General features: G+C 40.0%; 1 protein-coding gene and 1 long non-coding RNA gene across 2 annotated transcripts in view; both read left to right on the top strand.

Annotated features, from left to right (window-relative positions):
• The window catches only part of LOC145397282 (uncharacterized), a 91,306-nt gene that overhangs the window by 7,789 nt on the left and 59,864 nt on the right, over positions 1–23,653 (top strand). The window lies entirely within an intron of this gene.
• On the top strand, positions 13,184–21,753 carry LOC145394436 (uncharacterized). The gene is made up of 3 exons (XM_080268545.1): positions 13,184–13,203; positions 17,519–18,040; positions 19,537–21,753. Exons 2-3 carry the CDS (start codon positions 17,545–17,547, stop codon positions 20,994–20,996), a joined length of 1,956 nt encoding a protein of 651 aa, XP_080124671.1. The 5' UTR covers positions 13,184–13,203; positions 17,519–17,544; the 3' UTR covers positions 20,997–21,753.

Genomic DNA, 23,653 nt, shown 5'->3' with positions numbered 1-23,653 from the left:
AGTATTTTTAAACAAAATATTTTTTTTTTTTTTCTCAAGCTTTCAAAACAGCCCTTTCATGAGTTAGAAACTTTGCAATTTACTTTGGCTGGTGTCAGGTGATTTTATTCATTCATGGGAAACCTCCCATGGCCTAAGAGTAAGAGTATATACATAGACTAACCCTTTTGTCGTCAGTTTGAACTTTTTCTTTTACACTGAACTGATGCCAAACCACTATATTTTGTTTCGTTTTTAAAGGCTCCAACATGCTTTCACGTGTCGACCTCAGTCATGTAATGGAAGTTCTCCATGCTGCTCGATCTCAGGCAGCTTCCCTTTTCAGTCCTTTATCCCTGAGGTCACACTCAATGACCTCATCCAAGGTCTTTTTGGTCTATGTCTTGTAGCCCTACCTCTAATGTTAACTCATCTCTTTTCTGCACCCAATTGTCATCCCCCATCCTCTCCACATGCCTAGACCATCACAGTCTACCTCCCCTCATCACAACACCAATATACTCCAGTCCCATCCTACCTTCCAGCTCCTCCATCGTAAACCTTGCTCCCCCCTGGCCTCGCACTTTAGGATGCACTACACATCCACCTAATCATTGTCATTTCTGTACTTTTGAGCCTGCGAATATTTAGCTCTAGAAAATTTTTTGCCCCAAAGGAATTACACTGCACATGTTAAGCCCATCAGAATTAGTTTACCTCACTACAGTGTTTGCTTGGGAAACCATTTTTAGCATTTTAGATAGTTCATTATGTTCTTTATTAATTTTTAAGAACACATGAAATTTTCTCTTTGCAGTTACTAGTAATTGTTTGTCATTTGAAAAATATAGAATTATTCATTGTTTATTTTATTGAACAGTTTTTGCTTCAGCTGCATTTTTTGTTGTTGCTGGGTCAAGTAAAATTTATATGGCTCCTGGAAACTGTACATATCATTTGATCATCATAAGGTAATCAGTTGTTGAGAATGTTTGTGGTACATGATGCTGTCTATTTTAGTGTAATGATAATACAGTAATAGCTGAAATAATAATCCTGTCTTTTGTTTCTCAGAAGTGCCAGTATATTTATATGTGGTTTACATTTTATTGTTTAAGCATTTAATTTTGGTATTTCTGACTTGTGCCTTTCACTTTGTTCCTATTTTTTCATTTTGCTTTATTAAATCTCCTCCATTTTGCTGTATAGCTCCTTCTTGTGATTGTGCCTTTTATCCAAATCTCTTTTCATTTATGGAGTACAGTATTTCATTTTTGAGGTTTAAAATTTCACTCACTACATTTTAATATTTTCAGTTCATTTTGCAACCATGGTAACAGCAAAACATAATCCTGACTTTCTCTGCAAGGGTACTCTCAGCAAAACATGTATGAAAAGTGTTGTGCTGTATGATTGTGAGACTTGTCCTGTAAGAGAGAAGGATACATACAGATTGGAATGCACAAGAACAGGAATGTTGAGACGGATGAGCTGGGGCTCAGCAAGTGACAGACCTGAGATTAGTGGGCTGTGAGAGAGATTTGGCTAAGAAATATTAGAGAGGTGATGTGAACAGGTACCAGTAGGCTGAAATGGTTTGAACATGTTTATAGGAGGGGAGAGGATGACTGGCCAATCAGTCAAAAGTGTGAATTTGGAAGGAAGAGTTCCCAGAGGCAGACCAAGGAAGATGTGAGTGGACATCCTGCATGGAGATATCCAGGCTTGGGGCCTGAGCAGTGGTTTGAATGTGTTTATAGGAGGGGAGAGGATGACTGGCCAGTCAGTCACAAGTGTGAATTTGGAAGGAAGAGTTCCCAGAGACAGACCAAGGAAGATATGAGTGTACATCCTGCATGGAGATATCCAGGCATGGGGCCTGAGTAGGACAATTGTTTAAGATGGTGAATCATGGAGAGCTTCTATCTTGTGAAATGCCTCCTCATGCCAGTACAGTATGGGCTTTAAAATAAACATTTGCGATGCCATGGGATACGGTAACCATATAACCAAATAATGTGGTGCTTTTGAGCCTGGTATGGTGTCCCTGTATACTGTATTGGGTAGGTGGAGAGATGCATATGCAATATTCATCCAAGAACCAAGTCTCCACACACTTCCCAGTGTTTTGCCATGGTGAGGTGCTGTCAACTGCAGGGAAGCATTGATTCGCTGCATGGGATGGCCCTGCTGGGATGATATCTTGTTTGCAGTTGGTGGATCTACTTAGCCAGACAGTCTGGGGTTACTTTACTACTGCTACTTCCTCTGTTCCTGCCGCTCTGTATGTCGATGATTTTGCTGTTTACTCTGGGGATACGGATCTTCCTCATCTCCAGTCTCTTATTCAGTTCACCATTACAGCAGCCTTCACTTGGGCCATCACTCATGGTTTTCATTTCACCACCTCCAAGTCTTATGCAGTGTCATTTACGTTTTCCCGTACTATACTTCAACCACCCTTTTGCCTTATGACACTTCTCTCCTTTGTCGGTCTTCTGCATCTTTTCTTGGTCTTGTCTTTGACTCTCGGTTAAACTGGAATGCGCGTGTTTCTTCCCTTTGTTCATCCACTCTTCATCGCCTTTGCTTATTACAAACTCTGTCTCAACTTTCGTGGGACGCTGATCACACCACACTTCTTCATCTCCACTCTGTCCATATTCTCTCTAAACTCGATTATGGGTGTCTAGTCTATTCTTCTGTCTTTGCCCATACTCTTTTAAAACTTGATTCCTTTCATCATACAGTACTGGTCTTCGTTTAGCCACATTTGCCTTTCGGTCAACCCCGGCCAGGAGCTCCTGCATCGAATCAGGCATTCCCCCCGTCTCCTTTTGTCGTTCTCTCCTTGCAGTTAATTCATAAGCATGTCTGCATCATTATCCTTCCAAAAAATCGCTCCACCTTCCCTCCTCTCTCCATCGTACTTTTCAGTCAGACTCTTATCTCCTCCTTCCTTTCTCACTCCGTGTCCCTGCTCTTCTTCAGTCTGTTGGTTTCACCTTTCCACCCATTCTTCTCTTTTGCCTTATTTCTTTTCCTCTTTGGAAATACCTCCTCCAGTGGTCTGTTCCGTTCCCCCTCGTTCTTGCTTTCTTCTTTCTTCTGTTGCACTCCGCTCCATTTTTCTTGAGCGCATGTCTTCTTGTTCTTCTGCTACTCCTATCTTTACCGATGGTTTTAAATCCCTTTGCAATGTTGGTTTTGTTGTTGTCTTTCCTGAGTCTCCTTTTTCCAGTTCCCATCCTTCTGTTGCGGTTGTCCTCACACCAGAATTTTATGATGTTCTCTTCTCTCTGAAGTCTCTGTTTTGTTCCACTTCTTCCTCTTTTGTTATCTTCTCTGATTCTCACAGTGTGCATTTTTCTCTACGGGCCTCTTCTTCTTCTCCTCCCTTTGTCACCCAAATGCAATAGTGGCCCTTCCATTTTTCTGTGCACAAGAAGTTGATTCAATTTTGCTGGGTCCCTGGTCTTGTTGGAATTGCTGGAAATGAACGTGCAGACTTGCTGGCTCGTTCTGCTGCTCTGTCTCACGTCTTCTCCTCAACCGATTCCTGTTCTTGATTGTTCACCTATTCTTTCTCACCAATTCCTTGAGCTGTGGCAAACTTCCTGGGACTCCCAGGGTTACCAATAAACTTTATCTCATTAAACCCTGTTTTTCCATGGTCTATTTCCACTCACTCTGATTGTCAATGGGAAATTGTCCTTGCTTATCTTCGCTTGGGTCACACCTGCCTCACTCATGGTCACTTAATGATTGGTGGCCCCCTGCCACTTTGTTCACGTAACTGCCCTCTGACTATCTGACACCTTTTTCTTGACTGCCTGTTCATACTTCACATCCATCGCTCTGCTATTCCCTTCCTCTCTTTATTACCCCACCCCTTGTTACTTGCTGATTTCCTTGGTAACTCTTCTACTTTTTCTATTTCTAATATTATTGCTTTTCTGCTCTGTGTATTTAGCATCTAATTTAAACATTCTTTCTTCTTTGCTACCTTAGTGCCACATAGCCTCTCTAGGCTTGGTGCTAGCTTTTCTCATTACTCATTCATTCAGTTGCTACTGGTGCTACTACACTGGCTTGTAAACAGTATATTTGCATAATTGATGCTTTTGGCAAAAATGCTATACTTTCTTCTCATTTATTGATTTTTATACTTACTCCCCATATCTTCCGCGTCCTTTTTATCTTTTCTTAGTTCGTTCAGTTCATATTGATTTATGTTTTTAACTGCTGTTTGGTTGATTCCTTGTAAGGTAGTTTACTTCCCTTGGGCCAATGTTGTATAACCAATGGAACTTATAAATCACATGAGCCTTGCATCATGGCTGGTGTAGACCTTCATTGTGCCTCTAATGAGGTCTGCAGCATGGTAAGGATTAAAGCAAGTTATCTGAAAATCCAAGCAAGTTTTTGAAAACTTCCAGCATTGGTAGATGACAAATGCCACTTACATGAACTTTATCATTGAAGTATTAAGTCCTGTAAAGTACAGTACTGTATACAGAATATTGTAACCCCTTCAGCCCAAAGTGTCTTAATCTGCAGTTTTGAATAAGGAGGTCTCACACACACACACACACACACACACACACACACACACACACACACACACACACACACACACACACACACACACACACACACACACACACACACACACACACACACACACACACACACACACACACACACACACACACACACACACACACACACACACACACACACACACACACACACACACACACACACACACACACACACACACACACACACACACACACACACACACACACACACACACACACACACACACACACACACACACACACACACACACACACACACACACACACACACACACACACACACACACACACACACACACACACACACACACACACACACACACACACACACACACACACACACACACACACACACACACACACACACACACACACACACACACACACACACACACACACACACACACACACACACACACACACACACACACACACACACACACACACACACACACACACACACACACACACACACACACACACACACACACACACACACACACACACACACACACACACACACACACACACACACACACACACACACACACACACACACACACACACACACACACACACACACACACACACACACACACACACACACACACACACACACACACACACACACACACACACACACACACACACACACACACACACACACACACACACACACACACACACACACACACACACACACACACACACACACACACACACACACACACACACACACACACATCGCTTGCTGGCGCAGTGGTAGCATTCTCGCTTGCCATCTGGTAGGCGGGAGTTCGTGCCTCGCTCAGGTTGCGAAAAGTTTCACTGACGAAGTGGGTGGTTACTGTCCCCCTCGAGCAAGGGGACGGGTGTGTGCGTGTATGAAGGTCACAGCCTTGGCCTTAGATTGGACTATATGAGCTCTCAGCTCCCTTCCAGGAGGGTAAAAGCTGACGACGATCACGACCATCAAGTGATCCTGACCGACCCGGTGAATAATTACACACACACACACACACACACACACACACACACACACGAGTGAAGGTATTTATAAAGATTGTTCTAACCCCATCTGCATGAGGAGTGTCTGTTCTGGTGAATGAAATTATCTGGTAATGGCCTCAACAGAAAAAAAAAAAAAAAAATGAACTGAGGAGGTTACAGTTAACAGTGAATGAACATCAGCCTACAGTAGGGGATAGAGTAAGAGACAGAACTACTGTTAGCTACAAGATGCACAAATTGTACTAGAACCTAGAAGATAATATATGATGTAACTTGGAATTGTAAGGAGATAATTGGTGAGATCACTGCATTCCACTAAGGGCAGTGATGATTACGATCTTAGTATTCATGTTTATCATGGCTGATGTTCCATGGGCATAGTTCATTACAGTACATTTCTGTTGTCTGTGGAACATTCCTGGAATTCCATCTGCTTGCTAGAAGACCTCTGATATATCACCAAATAAATGGTCGAGTATAAACTTGTAGTTGTACGTCTTGGGACCTTACAACCTTTTTAACCTGTCACGTCCCAAGGTTTTCCGTGCCTCCGACATCCCCCAGTCCCGAGGTATTTTCGAAAAAAATTTTTTTGGCTAAAACCTCCGCTTTTGGTGAGAAACATCGTAAATTCATAGAGAAATCGCTTACCTGAGGTTTAAAATACTCAATCCAGGTAGGAGTTCCTCCTTACTTGACTGGGTTTTCTAACATGCTGGCACCAAAGAAAACAAGTTCTATGGGAGGGTAACTATTTTATCCACTCATAAACGGTATTTATTTATTTACTTGGTACGAATTTATATGTAGTATGAGAGTATATTGGTTTTCAAGCAGTAATATAGGCATTATAAGCATTGTTTCGCTCACTAACTAATCACCATACCTGACCTTTTTTTGCCACATTACCTGATCATTATTTCTGACTGTTTCTTCTTCTAATGCTTTGTAAACTTTGTCCTCCACATTGTCATCGATTGGGGAATCACTCTGGCCCTGAATATCTTTACTGGCCGGGTCACTGGTAACAGGTGAATTGCCGAGACAATGGCGTGAGGGGGGGGAGGGGGGAGGTTATGCGGTGTAAGGCATTTTCCCTGCTTGGCATCTTGTAGAGGAATAGAGGAAGGTGTCCCGTGTATACATACGAAAAATCATGCGTGAAAATTGAGCAAATTAAAGACCTTGCAATTGCACGACGTACCGGTACGTCGCCGGGACTGGCAAATGCAAATCGTTGCAATGTACCCATACGTTGACGGGACGTGGCGGGTTAAAGGATGCATATTATTTTACTGCTGGTATGCTGAGACATTTCTATTATTTGAAGAGTGTTGTATACTGTATGTATTACATGTGTACTGGTATATACATATGTAATATGTATTTACACAAAAGATTATAGTCTTAAGATTATTATTTTATCATGTGTATGAAAATTAGAATTGCTTTTAACAGAATATTCTGGCTGCCAGATTAAGTGAATAAACTTTGATTGATTAACCTGATTGAAGGTGGACAGTGATCTTTCAGTTGGAGTTGTTTCATATTCTTTTTAAACTTACTGCTGTGGTACTGTAGTTGTACTTTTATCTTGATATACTGTACATGCATTTTTAATTTTCATTTACTACTTTACTACTTCAGTTTTTAGACACCATTATTTTATATTGTTTTTGTATTTTGATTTGTTACATTGTTTTATACCAAAACTGATGTATTGCATCACTTGATTTTGCTTGTAGAAAATATCAATGACGTGTTTAGTAATCAGCGGGGAGTACGAATGAATGATAAAAGGTGAAGGAAGAAGTAGACAACACTTACTTGATGTAGTGCTGCATACTTCTTCCTTCATCTTTATCATTCATTGTCTGTGTCTGCCCTTCTCTCTTCCTGTTCCTCCTGCCACTTTATTACTCTTCTTTTCTTCTCAGTGACAAGTCTAATGGTTTACTGTAAGGCAGGAAACCATTTACAACACTGGGTGGTAACCATATAACCAACCCATATGTGTTCCCTACATGTCAGCAAGTGGGTTGGCAGAGGGTTAGTGTCCCTTCCTGTAAAACAACTAACTCAAAGACAAACGGGCACCCCTTATGGGATTATGGTGTTTGGCTATAGGGTGATGGAGTAGGGAAGTATGAATACCATATCCAGTGTATTATTTTATTCCTTTGAATTATTTTAAGAATCTTTTTATAGTCATACAACTTCTTATACCTTCTTATCTTGATGCATTAGGATGATGGATTGGGAAATTAGTTTGTGTTTTAAATTAGAAGAAACAGGTGTATGTCCTGGGATTAGTGTTCAGAGGAGCTTTATTTTGGTGCAAAAACTTGTGGTGTTGCCTTTGATGGGAATTTGTTTGGAATATTAAATACTGTAATAAAGCACTGAGTGCAGTGTGTGTCTAAATAACCTGAACAGTTGCATTATTGTTGTAGTGATTGTGGTAGGTGGTGGCAACCATCATCCACTCACTTGATGTAGTGCTGCCTACTTCTTCCGTAGCCTGTATCATTCTTTTTCTGTGCCTGTCCTCCTCTCTTCCTATTTCTCCCATCTTTCCTGTCACTTCTTATTGCTTTTCTTTCCTTTACAGGTGGCTTTACATTGAGTGACAAGCCTAATGGTTTCCTGTAAGCCAAGAAACCATTTACAACGCTGGGTGGTAACCATATAACCAAACCATAAGTGCTCCCTACGTGTCAACAAGTGGGTTGGTGGAGGGTTAGTGTCCCTCCTCGTAAAACAACTAACTCAAAGTCAAATGGCCACCCCTTACCGGATTATGGCGTCTGGCAGTAGATAGAATGGTAGGGAATGTTGTAAGTTTGACCAACTTAAAGTAATCATATTTCCAGTTTTTTGTGATTTTCTCGTTAAAGTGACCTGATTCTGTTTATGATTATTGCTTTCTTACCTTGATGTTGAATGGTCACTCATAATGGGTGTTGGTTTGTATGGTAGTCTGGCCTGGCTTAACAAAAATTCTTCCTCCTTGTGTGAATCCCTCTTGATTTTCCTTTACTTTGTCATTCATCACCAAGTGTATCTTTATTTCTTAGCAAGAACACGAACAGTTTGTATGAGATGTTGGTTAGAGAAATTAGTTTAAATCTTTTGCTGTGGGTTTTTTCCTTTTTGGGTAAGATTTTTTGTGTTGGATGATTTCCACTCTCACTTTTCTTCAGTTTCCAGTTCTCTTGTGAAGCTTTTAAACATGTTTCATTTTCAGCCAGTGCTTTGTACATTTAAGGTTTTGAGTCATTTGGACCTGATGCTTTCGTATTAAGATTTTGTATTGTATATATTACTGCTTTTTCTGTGATCTGCAGTTTCTTCATTGATTTTGTTTGTTTCAATGTGTAGAGCCATATCCACAAGTTCTGTTACAGTACTTGCTCTGTGGATGCTGTCTCTTTTATTTTTACTTTGTCTTCATAACATTATGTTTGTAATGTTTCCTGGTATGTTTGTTGGATGTGCATATTCCATACTTCAGTTATACTGTTATTATTTGCTAAAAACACTTTCCCAGTTTTTTACTAGATCTCTTGCTCTGTTCTCATCCAGTTGTCTGTTTAGTTTAACTACCACTGTTCTTGCCTTACCAGCTTTTTTCCCAGTCTGATCATTTTCCCTATCTTATCATTCTTTTACTTTCACCAAGTTTTCTATCAAGCCATAGCACCTTGCCTTGGTTCACCTCTACTGATATGGGATGTTGTACATGACTAGATAGCTCTTCCTGTTCTTCATGTCTTCTTTTTCTTTCCATTCCTCAGTCACCTTCATTGTTGTTTTGCTGATTTCTTCAGTATTTATTTGATTTTTTTTTTTTTTTTTTTTTTTGTAACTTCTGCACTTTATGTGGTATGATCTGCCTTTTTTCATGTTTTCTCCCCATCTGATCTGCATAACTATTTTAGTGGTTTCTTCCACCAGCTATGGTTCAAATTTTCCAACTTTTCCTCCATGCATCCTCTCTTCCTATTTCTCCCACCTTTCCTGCCATATTTATTGCTTTTCTTTCCTTGTTAGGTGGCTATACATTGAGAGACAAGCCTAATTGTTTCCTGTAAACCAGGAAACCATTTACACCTCTGGGTGGTAACCATATAACCAATCCATTTGTGCTCCCTGTGTGTCAGCAAGTGGATTGGCAGAGGTTTAGTTTCCCTCCCGGAAAAAAAAAAAAATAACTCAGACAAACAGCCATCCCTTCCGGGATTATGGTCGGGTTATAGTTAGATGGAATTTAGTTTTCCCTGAAGCTCTCATAATTTCTCTGGTCTCTTGTTTTCTCTTGACTCTTAATGCGGCTTAGCTAGCATGACCGTAGTTGACTGTTGGCAATCTGTAAACAACATGAATGGAATATGAAGATGCCATGAATACATACAATAGATTGGGGGGAGGGCCAGTCATAGTGACTAGACTTTTAGCTATGTTTATGTTACAAATTCATATGTTTTCCTTTAGAAACTACAAGAGAAAACAAAACTAAACTGATGATTATTTAAAATTTCTTGTAATACTTGTTTAATGCTAAATATTTTCTGAAGTATTTGCTAAAAATAATATTGGACTGCTTTTATGTATTTAATACATATCTCGCATGCATTTTAAGGGGTCAGTCAGTATTGTCTGAAATCTATGTTACACCAGAACATTTGATTTGATTTGAAATATTTATTGTTGGTGTGTCTTGCCACACACCATCTTCCACCAAGATAGTTCCATGCAGTTAGTGGTTATAAAATCATGGGTGTAGCCACACGCTCTTTTGTAAATGTTAGCTATAGTATATATTATAAAAAGTAGAGGAATTTGTAAGGTATATTACATACAGAAGTGAGTAGCTTAGCATCAGAGTAGCATAAACGTGTATTAACAGTATGAGCCCCAGCCTGAGATGATGACATGGCACCGCCTTACCAGCGGGTTGGGGAGCAGGGGGGCTCAATGGTGAAGCGTGTGACTCAAGATCACGAGATCTAGATTTCGCGCCGTGCCTGGGTAGCTGCCATGCAGGAAAGGGCTCTCTTGTAATCGTAGCAGGGCTATATGATCTATCTAGGTCTAGCTCGGGGGAATAATTCCTCAGTGGGTCATATGGGGTCACGGAGTGATGGCCACAACACCCTCCCACGCCACACTACTCTTTCTCTACCTCTCATTTTCAATGACTGTATTTTAATTGTCCATCTATTTTATACTGTCTTTCATTGGTACACACAACCGTTATTCTCTTACATCAGCTTGAGTAGTACATTTGTTAGCGGCTATGGCTAGGTAGCGTTGGGCCAGAGCTGGGCATTGCAAACGAAAATTCACTTTCGCAAATGCAAATTTGCAAACTCAAACCATTTCCTTCCACAATCGCAAATCCGCAAACTTCTTGAAATTTGCAGTTCCACAAGTGCAAACAAATTATTTGTATCCCTTTCAGTACCATGACATCAGTTTCATTTTATTGTGGATACCATTAATGGGTTTTATTAAGCTTAGGATGATATTTTTCATAATCAAGGGGTTAAAAGTCATCTCTGGTTACTCATCCACTACAGTTATATCTTTATTTACAGTACTCTATTCTGCCTACCAGTAGGTGACTTTATGAAGTTTGGAAATTGTCTTTGGTACTGAATGGGATATATAAAATTATATTTATAGTAAAACTAAAACATATATATAGTAACCCCCAAATTAAACAAGATTACATTCCAAACCCCTTCGCCAATTCTTGACTCATTCCTGAAATGACATTTACTGGTACCGTAACTGCATAGCCTGTGAACCACTGATACTGATATAATCTATCTATCTATCTATTGCCAGACACCTCAATCCCGTTTGGGGTGGCCACAAACAAATCGCCTCCAAGTCGCCCTGTCCCCCGCCATCTCACTGCCCTGCTCCCAACTCACACACCCCTCTCTCATATACCTCTCCACCCCATCCCTCCATCTCATCCTTGGCCTCCCCCTCCCTCTTCCTCCATCCACCTCACTCACATACACTCTCTCCGTCAGTCTTTCACCCTCCATCCTCTCCACATGGCCAAACCACCTCAGTGTGTTCCTCATAAAGCTTCCTATCACATCCACATCAACACCACAACGCTCCTTTATATCCTCATTCGTCAGCCTGTCTCTCCATGTGACTCCACAGGCTCCTCTTAAATAACTCATTTCCACTGCTCTCACTCTTGACTTGTGTCAAGGACTGATATAAACGTTTCTTAAATATGTTTCCCCGTTGTTTTTAGTTGTTCAGTTGTACCAACTCTTGCGTGATTTTTCAGCATAATGGTGGAAGGGACTGTCTAAGTGTTTAACTAAACCTAACCTAACCTAATTTAACTGTACTTGATAATTTATGAAGTGCTTGAAAGGGTACAGCAAGGAAGGAAGGTTGTTGGTTCACCGAAATCAGTGATGAGAACAGGGAGGTGAATATGGAGTTAGTCACTGTATGATAGTATTGTGATCCCTACCCTGACGTATGGAAGCGAGGCATGGACCTTGCTAGAGGGGAACAAGTCAAGAGTGAGAGCAGTGGAAATAAGTTACCTGAGAGGAGCATGTGGAGCGACATGGAAGCACAGGTTGACGATTGAAGACGTGAAAGAACGTGGGATGGATGTGGATGTGATTGACAAAATTAGGAGAAATATGCTGAAGTGGTTTGGACATGTGGAGAGAATGGAGAATGCAAGACTAAGAGGGTGTATGTAGGTGAAGTGGAGGGAGGGAGAGGGAGGAGGAGACTGAGGATGAAGTGGAAAGATGGAGTTGAGAGGTATATGAAGGAGGGGGGAGTGAGTTGGGGAGAGGGCAGTCAAATGAAGGTGGTGGGGAACATAGGCCCATCTGGCCTGGGCCCTCTGTGCGCTTCCCTGTGGTCTCTCCTTGGGGTTGGTGTTTCGTCACCGTCCCTGGTCTCCCGTTGGGGTGGGTATTTCTGGAAGTATCAGATTTCCATTGATTAACCATGTAATTTACTCAGTCAGCGTCTGGAGTTGTGGGTTTCAATACTTGGCAGTTAATGGACATTCCATTATGGAGTGATGTAGTGTGTGCCGCAGCTCGCAGGAGTCCCACAAACTGCACATGGTACTGGGTCTTCTCGGGTGAATTCCCAATAATATAACCTAGTCTTATTCTTATGAGAGCAGCGTCATTAAATCATCCTCTTTGCCCATAATTATGTTACTTGAGTATTCTGAGAATAGAGAGCTAGTGATGTCATTTTCTATGCAAGCATGAGGCTGTCTAGTTATATCATAACTGACAAGATAACTAATCATGCTTGTGACGGAAGAAAAACTAGATTCAACATTTACGTCAGGAGTGTCCGAAAGCAGAGCTTTGAGGTAGATCGTCCTTTTCGTTGAAGGGTTGTCATTGAGTCAAGGCTTAATATTATTTTTACAATAGATTTAATTAGAATCTGGTTTTAAAAATGTCTTTAAAAGGGTTGTATGCAGAATGGGTAAAAAAAAAAAAAAAATGTCCCTGATCCAAGTTCGTCCTGCTGGTTCATGTGAATGTGCGATTGTAAACAAGCGGGGGACAGAGAGGTGTTTCTGAAGGTATGCCACAGTTATATGTTACTGCTGTTGGTGAATTTGTTTAAAAGCAGAATTAACGCTAGTTCGAAATCACTGAAGGTATACTTGGAAATAAGTGAATATATAGTTAGGGAAATGTTCCTGGTAATGTGCAGAAAATGTACATTGATGACTGGCGCACTTAGGCCAGCCAACCCCACTGTATTAGGTATGATGTATTTCACAGGGTATATTGCAGATTCAAGGTGATGTTACATGCCCAGTAGTTAGTAATATGGTGGCAGGAATATGGTTAGTTCCAGAAGTATTTTATGTAGAAGTTAGATTTCAGTGTTCCAACAATTTTCACATTATCTCCCTCCTATCTGTATCCAACTTTGCATTTTAAAGTGGTGAAAGCATAAAGAAAGGATTTTGAGATGTAAATGCACTGAAAAATGAAGACGTATTACAGAATCTTAACACAAATGACTTGTATTGATAATCTGTGGCAGCAATCTCATTGATTCAGATTTGTGTGCATTACAACTGTAACATGGCCAATGAGTAATTATAGGTGTGGAACTTCTAATCCTAGTTGATCCCCTCCCTTTGTACCATCAGGCCAGCAAGGAAGGTAAATTATTGGTCAACAAGTGGGTTGGCAGAGAGTTAGTGCCCTGTAAAACAGCTAACTCTAGTCAAACAGCCACCCCGTAGGGGATCATGGTATCTTGCAGTAGACAGATAGATAGACAGACACCCATAGACAGATAGATAGACACAAAACCAGCAAACACTGAAATTAATTTGCCCATTACTGAACATGAAGAATTTTAAGCACTTTATCCAGTAAGGATCTGTCATGAATGGTTTAATTAAGTACTTACTGCAGTAGTTATGGAGGTGAGGGAGATTCTCTAGTTCATATCTGTCTTTTATTGCACCTGCAATAAAATGCATTAACCTAACCTAACGTAGCTTAATGTAACGAAGCCTAACCTAAACTACCTAACCTAATTTTAATGTAGATGCAATAGTAGATGGATATAGAGCTGGTGGTGGTGGTGGTGGTAGTGGCAGCGGTGGTGTGTACCTGTATTATAACAGCTGACATGCACAAACCTGACACTCATGGGCAGCTCTGCTATAATGATGTAGCAGTTTTATGGGTCCTGAAGGGCAAGTAATCCATGGGGCTGGGGAACATCACTTTCTGTCTTTGGTAAAGTTATCTGTTTCCACCCAGTGCTTCATGTATGGGTATAGGTGTGGAAGGCTTTAGGAGTGTACATTTACTTTATCTTTCTGTTAGTTCACTACAGTATCTATGTACATTATGTCAAGCTAGATGCCTTAATTCTGGGAAGTGTTGGCTGTAAACAACTTACTGTAATTATGTGATTCCCTGCCCACCACCATCAGGCTGCTTTCCCTCCAAGTCAGTCTGCTGCCATTCATATTTTTCTCCACTCCATCCCATTTCAGCTCATAGTGTGGGCTTGAACCCTTGACTTGGACAGACACATTGAGATGAAAGTATACTGTACTAACTACCAAGCCATCATAGTTCTCTGTATACTGTATTACTGTAAGAAAATGTTCTGGAAAGAGGTGAAGACAGTAAGACAGGGTGGAAGTGAGGTTAGCAGGGGAGTGAAAGATAAAAATGGTAGATAGTGGAGAAGGGAGAAAAAGTGAGCAGATGGAGAGAACACTTTAAGAAATTGTTGAACATACGGGATGGAAGTAATGCGAGTATAAGTGGCTGGGGAAAGGCTGGGAGAAGGAGGGAGGTGAGAAGACAGGAAGAAATCAATAGGATAGAAGTTGTGGAAGCAATGAAGAAAGTTAAATTGGGGAAAGCCCCAGGAATTGGTGGAGTGTGTGGTGAAATGCTGAAGCATGGGGGTGAGATAGTAGTAGAATGGAAGATGTGCAGATTGGCCTGGGAGGAAGGTAGAGTCCCGGAGGATTGGAAGTCAGATATAATTATTCCCTTGTACAAAGGAAAAGGGGAAAAAGAAGTGTGTGGTAATCATAGGGGCATTTGTCTTCTTAGTATAATAAGAAAAGTGTATGGTAGGATACTTATTGACAGAGTTAGAGAAAGAACAGAGGAATTAGTTGGAGAAGAACAGGGAGGCTTTAGGAAGGGAAGAGGTTGTGTAGATCAGATATTCATTCTTAGATCTTTAGTGGAAAAGTTTCTAGAGAAGGGAAAGAAGTTGTATGCGGCTTTCATGGATTTGGAGAAAGCATATGACAGGGTGGATAGACAAGGATTGTGGAAAGTATTAAGAATATATGGAGTAGATGGGAATTTGTTGAATGCTGTGAAGAGTATGTATGATGGTGCGAAGGCTGCAGTGTGTGTGGATGGTGAACTAAGTGAATTTTACTCTTTGGAGGTTGGGGTGGAGGGATGGGGTGGAGAGGTATATGAGAGAGGGGGGTGTGAGTTGGGAGCAGGGCAGTGAAATGGCGGGGGACAGGGCGACGTGGAGGCGATTTGTTTGTGGCCACCCCAAATGGGATTGAGGTGTCTGGCAATAGATAGATAGATAGATTATTATTATTATTATTATTACTCTTATTACTGTATTATTGTTATTATTATTATTATTATTATTATCATCATCATCATCATCATCATCATCATCATCATCATCATCATCATCATCATCATCATCATCATCAACTTGGAGATGATTTGTTTGTGGCCACCCCTTGCAGAATTAAGGCATCTGGCAGTAGACAGATAGATAGGTAGTTTTTTTGTTATTATTGCTACCATTATTATTATTATTATTATTATTATTATTATTGTTATTATTATTATTATTATTATTATTTACCATTGTGCCTTGAGAGTAAATGTAGAAAATAGTAAAGTGATGGTTATTGAAAGAGAAGGTGACTCCCAGTGCGATGTTCCAGTGAATGGAGAGAGACTGGAATTGGTGAGAGAGTCCAGATACCTGGGTACAGTGATAGAAAAGTCATGAGTGAGAGCATTGGAGATGTGATTGCTGAGGAATGTATGTGGAGTACAGAGAGTGGATAGCATATGAAATAATGTGATTTGTGAAAGATGTGGAGTGAGGAAGTCTGTGAACACCAGAATCGAAGAGAGTGTACTGAGATGGTATGGTCATGTGGAGAGATTAGATGACATTAGAGTGGTGAAAAAGGTATATCTGAGCATATTTGAAGGTGGGAGTAGGTGAAGTAGGCCAAGAAGAAGGTGGAGGGATATGGTAGATGAGTGTGTGAGGAAGAGAGGTATGGAAGTTGGTGAGGCCAAGTGGCTGACAGGAAATTGAGCTGGCTAGATGAAAATTGTGTGCAGAAGTGTATGACCAGGGATTTGGCACCCCTTTTTTAACGTGACAGCATTTGAATTGACTCTATCAGATAGGTAACTGTGAAGCTACAGAACGTGGTGAAATATTTTGTGGCCCATCGGATGGAGCCAGAATTTTGAGGGCTTCAATGATGAGTGAATGGAAGCATGCCCCATTAAATTGGGCATACTTTGCCTGTCTGCACATTGCAACTCCTCGTCCAGCCCTAGGGTGGGAAAGAAGGTCCTGATGATGATGATGATGATGATGATTGATGGATAGATGATGATGATGATGATGATTGATGGATAGATGATGATGATGATTGATAAATGGATTGATGATAATCTATTGATTGATTGATGATGATAATGATTGATTGATTGATTGATTGGTGATGATGATGGATTGATGATGACGATGATTATGATGACAATGATTGATGATGATGATGTGATGATGATGATGATGAATGATGATGATGATGATTGATTGATTGATTGATGATGATGATAAATTTTTAGGCTGATGATTGATTCAGTGATTGATTGATTGAGGATGATTGATGATTACAGTATTAGTATTTTTGTCAGTGTTATTGTTGTTGCAGTTATTATTATTATTATTATTATTATTATTATTATTATTATTATTTTATTTTATTTTTACTGTAGCAAGTAGTAATAGTAGTAGCAGCAGTAATATAAAATATTTGGATTTCCATTTACAATACCCAGCCTACACTTTCATGTAAAACGTGTACTGGAGTCCGAACTGTGGTTGTTTTTATATTATGTTTTAATTGAATCTAACAGGGATCCAGGGGAAAAAAAAAAAGCAAACTGTACAGTGTAACTTCTAAGTATGGGGTATGTTTCATGTGTATTCAGCATTTAGTTACCGTAATCATGTACTGTGTGTATAGACTGAGAGTTCTGCTTTAACTTATAGTACAGTACTTGGTTTGGCTGTATTGTATAGCAACAGTATTCACTGAAGCCATTTTGCAGGATGTTATGTGGTTGACAGCATCAGCATGGAGAGACAGGTAGCCGTCAACAGAATTGAAAACCACATGGAATCATATATTAAACCAGAGCCAACCATCATTCTGGCAGAGCTTGGTGATATTGACAACACAGTGGAATTTGACAATGAAGACAATGAAAACTGGGCTGCTTTGACTGATCCAGGAATGCAAGGAAGCCGAACTGTTGGACAGAAGGAAAAGCATGATAGTTTAAGCAATGGGGTAACACAGTCATCCAAGGACAGGGGTAGGAGAGGGGTACAGGAATTAGCCCCTCCTGCTACATGCCACCTGTGTCACAAGATATACAAAAACAAGTGGAGTCTGACAACTCATCTGAGAGCCAAGCACAAGCTGGTTGGACAGGCTCGGGCACGGATGCCTTGCTTGGAGTCTGGGTGTGGCTTTAAGGCCAATCGCATTGCACGTCTCATCACTCATCTTATCCAGGCCCACAAGTTGAAATTCCAGTGCGAAAAAGTGACCTTCAGGGATAAGGAAGGTAAGGAACTAAGGTTCATGCCTTAACCCCCTGATGCCGAACTCCCTGCACCCAATCCCTTTCCAACAACTGGACATATTTTTGTAATTTGGATTTTTTTTTTTTTTACAGATCAATCACAAATGATACAAGCACACACAAAAAGAAGATACTTACCCTTTGCTGCCATTATAAAGATCGTAATGTCAACTGGCTGGTGTATATCTACACACACACACACACACACACACACACACACACACACACACACACACCTCTCTCTCTCTCTCCATCATCCAATCCTGTGTCGCCCCACAAGGAGCATAGAAGCCCGGGGCTAGGCAAGTTTGTCCTGGCTTTTAAGATGAGAGTGACCAGCCTCACTCATCACTGAGTGGCATTACATGAGCAATCAACCCCAACCGTCCCTTGGATATAAACCTTCACCGGCTCAATCCGATTGGAGCGCAGTAATTACCCACTAAACCACCAGGCGGCAAAATATATATATATATATATATATACTGTATATATATACTATATATATATATATATATATATATATATATATATATATATATATATATATATATATATATACTTATATATATATATATATATATATATATATATATATATATATATATATATATATATATATATATATATATATATATATATATATATATATATATATATATATTATATATATATATTATATAAATATATATATATTTAATTTTTCCATTTCTGTATTTGCTGTAATTTGTAACTTTAACATAATATAGTTGTGTATGTAATACAGGTATATAATACCAGTGTTTAGTAAGCCATAATAAATTGTAAAGTTCTTAGATGTAGAGTGGATATGAATGGAGCACCACATGTTTGGGAGATGTAATAATTTCATTAAGGTAATTTCATATTTGGGCCTTCTGCAAGCACCCTTTCCTTTCATATAAACGTCTAATGTATATGCCTATGCTGAGTCTAGTGTGTGGAAGATTGATGTGTTTGGGAAACAGATGTTCAGGTATGAGCAACTAGTGCATTACCCCTTAGTAAATTTTATTGAAGTTGGGAAGAGAGAGGAATTGATGGGTGATGGAAGTGGTTGGATGGAGTATGGATGATAAAGGATGTATTTTTTTTTTCTTCTCTAACCTGACAGTAGAGGTAATGTTTCTGTTTCACTGATGTTGTGAGAATGACTTGATCAGAAGAAGTAAATAGAGTGGAGAGGTTTTGCCTGTGGAGTGAAGTTGAGAATTTCAGAGGGGTGAATAATGAATGAAGGGTTGGATGTCACATTTCACTGGGCACATGGTTTGTTAGATTCTCCTTATGTTTTCCTTTTTGTGTTTTGGGATTATGCTCCCTCCAGTTATTAGGGATAGTTGGGTTAGGATGATGATGATGAAGGAACTGAGCAGGTGATAACATCTTATCCTTTGTTTTGAAAATATTTTCCTGGAAATGAATAGGTGACAATGAAACTTTTTTTTTTCCTCCCCTAGATTTCTGGAAGTGGAAGAAGGATGCCGAGGAAAGGTGTCAGTCCACCTATTCTGCACCCACATCAGCAAAGAGGACTGTCTCAGGTGACCTCAAATACTTCCTCCGATGTAGTCGCAGCGGATATGTTAAGAGTAGGGTGGGAGGTGGGCCAGCAGAAGAGATTGGGAAAGGTGCAGAAATAGTGAAAATGAAGGATTGTGAAGAGAATGCGGGAGAAGGAAATGAGAGAGTTGGAGAGTACATGGATATGATGGAAAAGGAGTGGGAAGAAATGAACAGAGGAGGTAAAGGTTGGGCAGGAGATGGTAGGGTGGGGAATGGAGTGGAGGCAGTGAGAAGTACAGGATGGGGTAATGAAGTAAGAGGAGTCGTGTCATGGAAGGGAAATGGAACGAAGGGATGGGAAAAGAGGGAAGAAGAATTGAAGGAGTGGAGCAGAGGAGGAGACAGGGAGTCAAGTGATGCAACAGAAAAAAGTAAACAGGAAAAAGACTATGGAAGAGATCTGAAGGAAAAGAATAGGATAGGGAAAGACAGTAATAAGAAGGAAAGGGGGCAGGGACCAAGACGAGCCTGTAGTGGCAAGATTAATGCTATGTGTACTTCCTTCATGGTAGCTGTTTTCCCAAAAGAGGGAGGTGCGTCAGTTCACTTTTGCCGCACCCATTACGGCCACCGTCTGGAAAACTACCAGCCCAGAATGACCCAGGAGGAACGGAATGCAATTAAGGACATGATTTCAGCTGGACATTCAGCTTCAGACATCATGGCGAGTCTAAAAGTCCGTCTTCCTTCTCACCGCCATCATATTGTAAAGTACGGTAATATCCACAATATTGCCACACGCCACAATCTCCATTTGACTCGAGGACGCGACTCAGACGGTAGCGGACAAGGGATGGTGGATACAAAAGCCATTTTAGCTGGATCAGATGCAATGCTTGAAGTGGAAAGAGAAATGGAAGTTGAGAAAGAGATTGAAGTTCAGGAAGAAGTGGAAGTTGATGGTGCAATTGATGAGTGGGTGGGTAGCAGTGAGTCAAACCTCCATATTGGTGAAAATGATGCACCACACCAAATTACTGATGACTTAGTTTTGACAAAATTTGACAAAGACATAGATATTCAAATGATTCATAATTCCGTGAACAGCTCTGAATCTCCAGTGAGTGACCTTCGAGAGCAAACACTGTTGAAAATTACCCGTATGTCAGATTTGGTCGCTGGGTTGAAATCCAGGTCTGCTCTGATGCGAGTAAATAAAAGTCTGGATGGTCTGCTGGGAAGTTTAGAATCAGAAGTGTGCATAGAGTTGGTTCCTGATGATGTAGAGAATAAGAGGACAGACATAGTGTTGGACAGGGATGTAGATGGAAATGATATCCTGATGTTCTGCTCAGACCAGTCCATAGATGACATTCAGGCACATGAGTCAAAGGATCTGTTATTCAAGACTTAGCATCAGACCTTTGCTTCCTTGTATTGTATATGATTATTACGGTAATCTACATTCCAGAAGTGTGGTAAAAGATGGCTTTCTAAAATCATGTGTTAGATTTATACATTTTCCCCATAAATATGTGTTAAGACAAGGTAAAAACAAATCGTAACAGAAGTTCAGGAAAGAATTTAATGCTATATGGGATGTCAGTTGGGTGTGAAATCCTGTGTTGTAGAGAATTTGTTTTGGGTCATAGTAGTTAGTCGAATATTATATCTGTGTCGCCAAGTATTGAAAATATGTTATTCCATCCATCCATCCATCCATCATCTAATCCTACATTGCCCCAATATGTTATTAATGTCATATAATATTGTATATTGCTTTATATGCAAATGTATCAAACTTGCCTTTTTAGTGTCGTCAGAAGGTGTACTGTATAGCCTATATGAGCTTGCAGAAGGAAAAACTTTTGACCCTGAAAACAGTTTATTTGATGGAGCATTGTCAAATAAGCTCACTGGTTTTATATCTTCTCTAGTGCATTATCTTATTAGCTAAAAAAGAAAAAGTTTGGTAAATTTACTGCAAACTGTATCATTATATAATGAATTGAAGTTCCTAAAGTGATACTGCATATCTCATGTGGTCTTTGTAAAGGTATTGTACTGAAACTAAGTTTTTTTTTTTTTTTTTAATAAAGAGGAAATTAAAGGGTGAAAACCAACAGAAAGTTTTTCTTTTTGAGAGGACATTGGTATGTTCAGTTAATGAAGTGCAGAAAGTGTAGTAATATCACATTGGGAAGCCACAAAAACTTGGTCTCTGAAGTCACTAGATTTTTAAATAATTTTATTAGATCATCATGTTTGATTCTTCCCCCCCCCCCCCATCCTGGCAGTTATCAGTGGAATAGCCGTACAGAATCATTTCTATTTCATGTTCCTTGGCTTGGCTTTTTTTTCTATTTTTTTCTCTTAACTACCGGTAGTTATTTGATTTGACATAGTATAGAAGAGAACTCTCACAGTCCAGCACCTGAATCATATTTTATGATGTACAGTACTTGGTGCTTACACTCTGATCTATCTGGCCAAGTAGAACTGTGGGTCCATCTCTCAGGCATGGTACACACACTGTGCAGGGATGCTGTGCCTTCTTGTGGAAGATATTGCTTCACCAGTGTTGGACCAGGGTCCCTCCTGTGGCAAGGTGAGGGAAAATATGAGGAGGTTTAACTCCGTGGTGGATGCCACAGCTATTTCACTCAGGGTACACAGCACTACCATGTGTAGGCTTCTTGTCAGCACCAGTGGTGTAGTGCATGCTGACTGTACAGTAATTACTTTTTCTCCTGAATTTAGTCACTGTTGTTGTAAATAAGTGGGTAAGGTATGGAGGTTGATGGGGCTAGAGCATTGAGAAGGAATTGAGCCGGCTGGATAAATTTTAGGAGGAGTGAATTTCAGATCGACTCTGTTATGTAAGTAAATATGAAGCTATGTGAGGACAGGTGGACCTGTCAGGTGGAGCCAGGATTCTAGGGTCTTGAACAGTGAAGAAATGGGTGAGTGTCCCATTACACAGGGCATGCTGTCGTTAGTTGTCCCATAATGGTATTCTTTCCTATTTGTGATTTTCTGTACCCTACTGCATCCCACCTGCAGATGGGATAAAGAGGTGGAATGATGATGATGATAATGAATTAATGACAAAGTGCAGTAAAATGGATAAATATTTGTGTACAGTAATGATAAGACTGAAGAACTGTGTAAAGAAAAGTATTAGGGTTGTGGATTTTCCTGAAGATCCAAATTCATTGATTTTTAAATAGCAAGTATGAAGTCCAGTTTTGAGGACAATCAATGAACCATGAACAGTATTGATATAGTTGGTGCTTAGTATATAAGACGACAGTTCAGAAGAATTTATATGAACTGGTGGAAATCTGACTATCTGGTGTTTGCTTGTACACTGAAGCCAAATGTGAGTAATAGCACATTGGCAAGACAGTTGTAGGTAACAAGACAACAAATGATGACATTTCTTTTGTGTGCAGATATAAGTTCTGACTGCTGGTAAATGGAAGGTGGGAAGTTTAAAAAGATGTGCCAGTATACAGTATTGACAGTTTGTTAACTGCTGTAATGTGTACCATAACTACTGTGATGTGCAGACAATGATCATATCGCATTATATCTTTTATAAAGACTCCAGCGTGCTTGCATGCGTTGGTCTTGGTCACTTAATGGTGGCTTTCCACATTGCTTGATCTCTGGCAGCCTCCCTATTAAGTCCTTTATCTCTGAAGCCATACTCTGTGACCTCGTCCCAGATCTTTTTTGGTCTTGTTATATTTTGTGTTCTATCTTTGTTTTCCTCCTCATGATTTAAGCCCTTCAGTCTGGCATTGTATTTAGTTTTTCTTGTTATTTCATGGAAAGATGTCTTGCATTGAAGGAGTTAATGAAGGCCTTATTTAATTCCTCCAGTTTGAAGAGCTAGTCCTAAGTTGAATTAAATCTTCTGAAAGTAGCAGGTTTTAAATAAAAATGTCATCGGACTGGAGGGATTAACGAAGGTAGTGGAGATGATAGTCACTAACATATTTGTCCACTGAAATTATTATGAGTCAGTATGCTTGGAGCTCATGTTTAAAAAATACTTAATACTTG

The sequence above is a fragment of the Coenobita brevimanus genome, chromosome 1, assembly GCF_032717465.1.
Source record: "Coenobita brevimanus isolate Jiangsu-jjx chromosome 1, ASM3271746v2, whole genome shotgun sequence".
In the NCBI taxonomy this organism is placed as follows: Eukaryota; Metazoa; Arthropoda; class Malacostraca; order Decapoda; family Coenobitidae; genus Coenobita; species Coenobita brevimanus.
The sequence above is the reverse complement of the archived record's forward strand: the minus strand, read 5'-3'. Positions and strand labels throughout refer to the sequence as shown.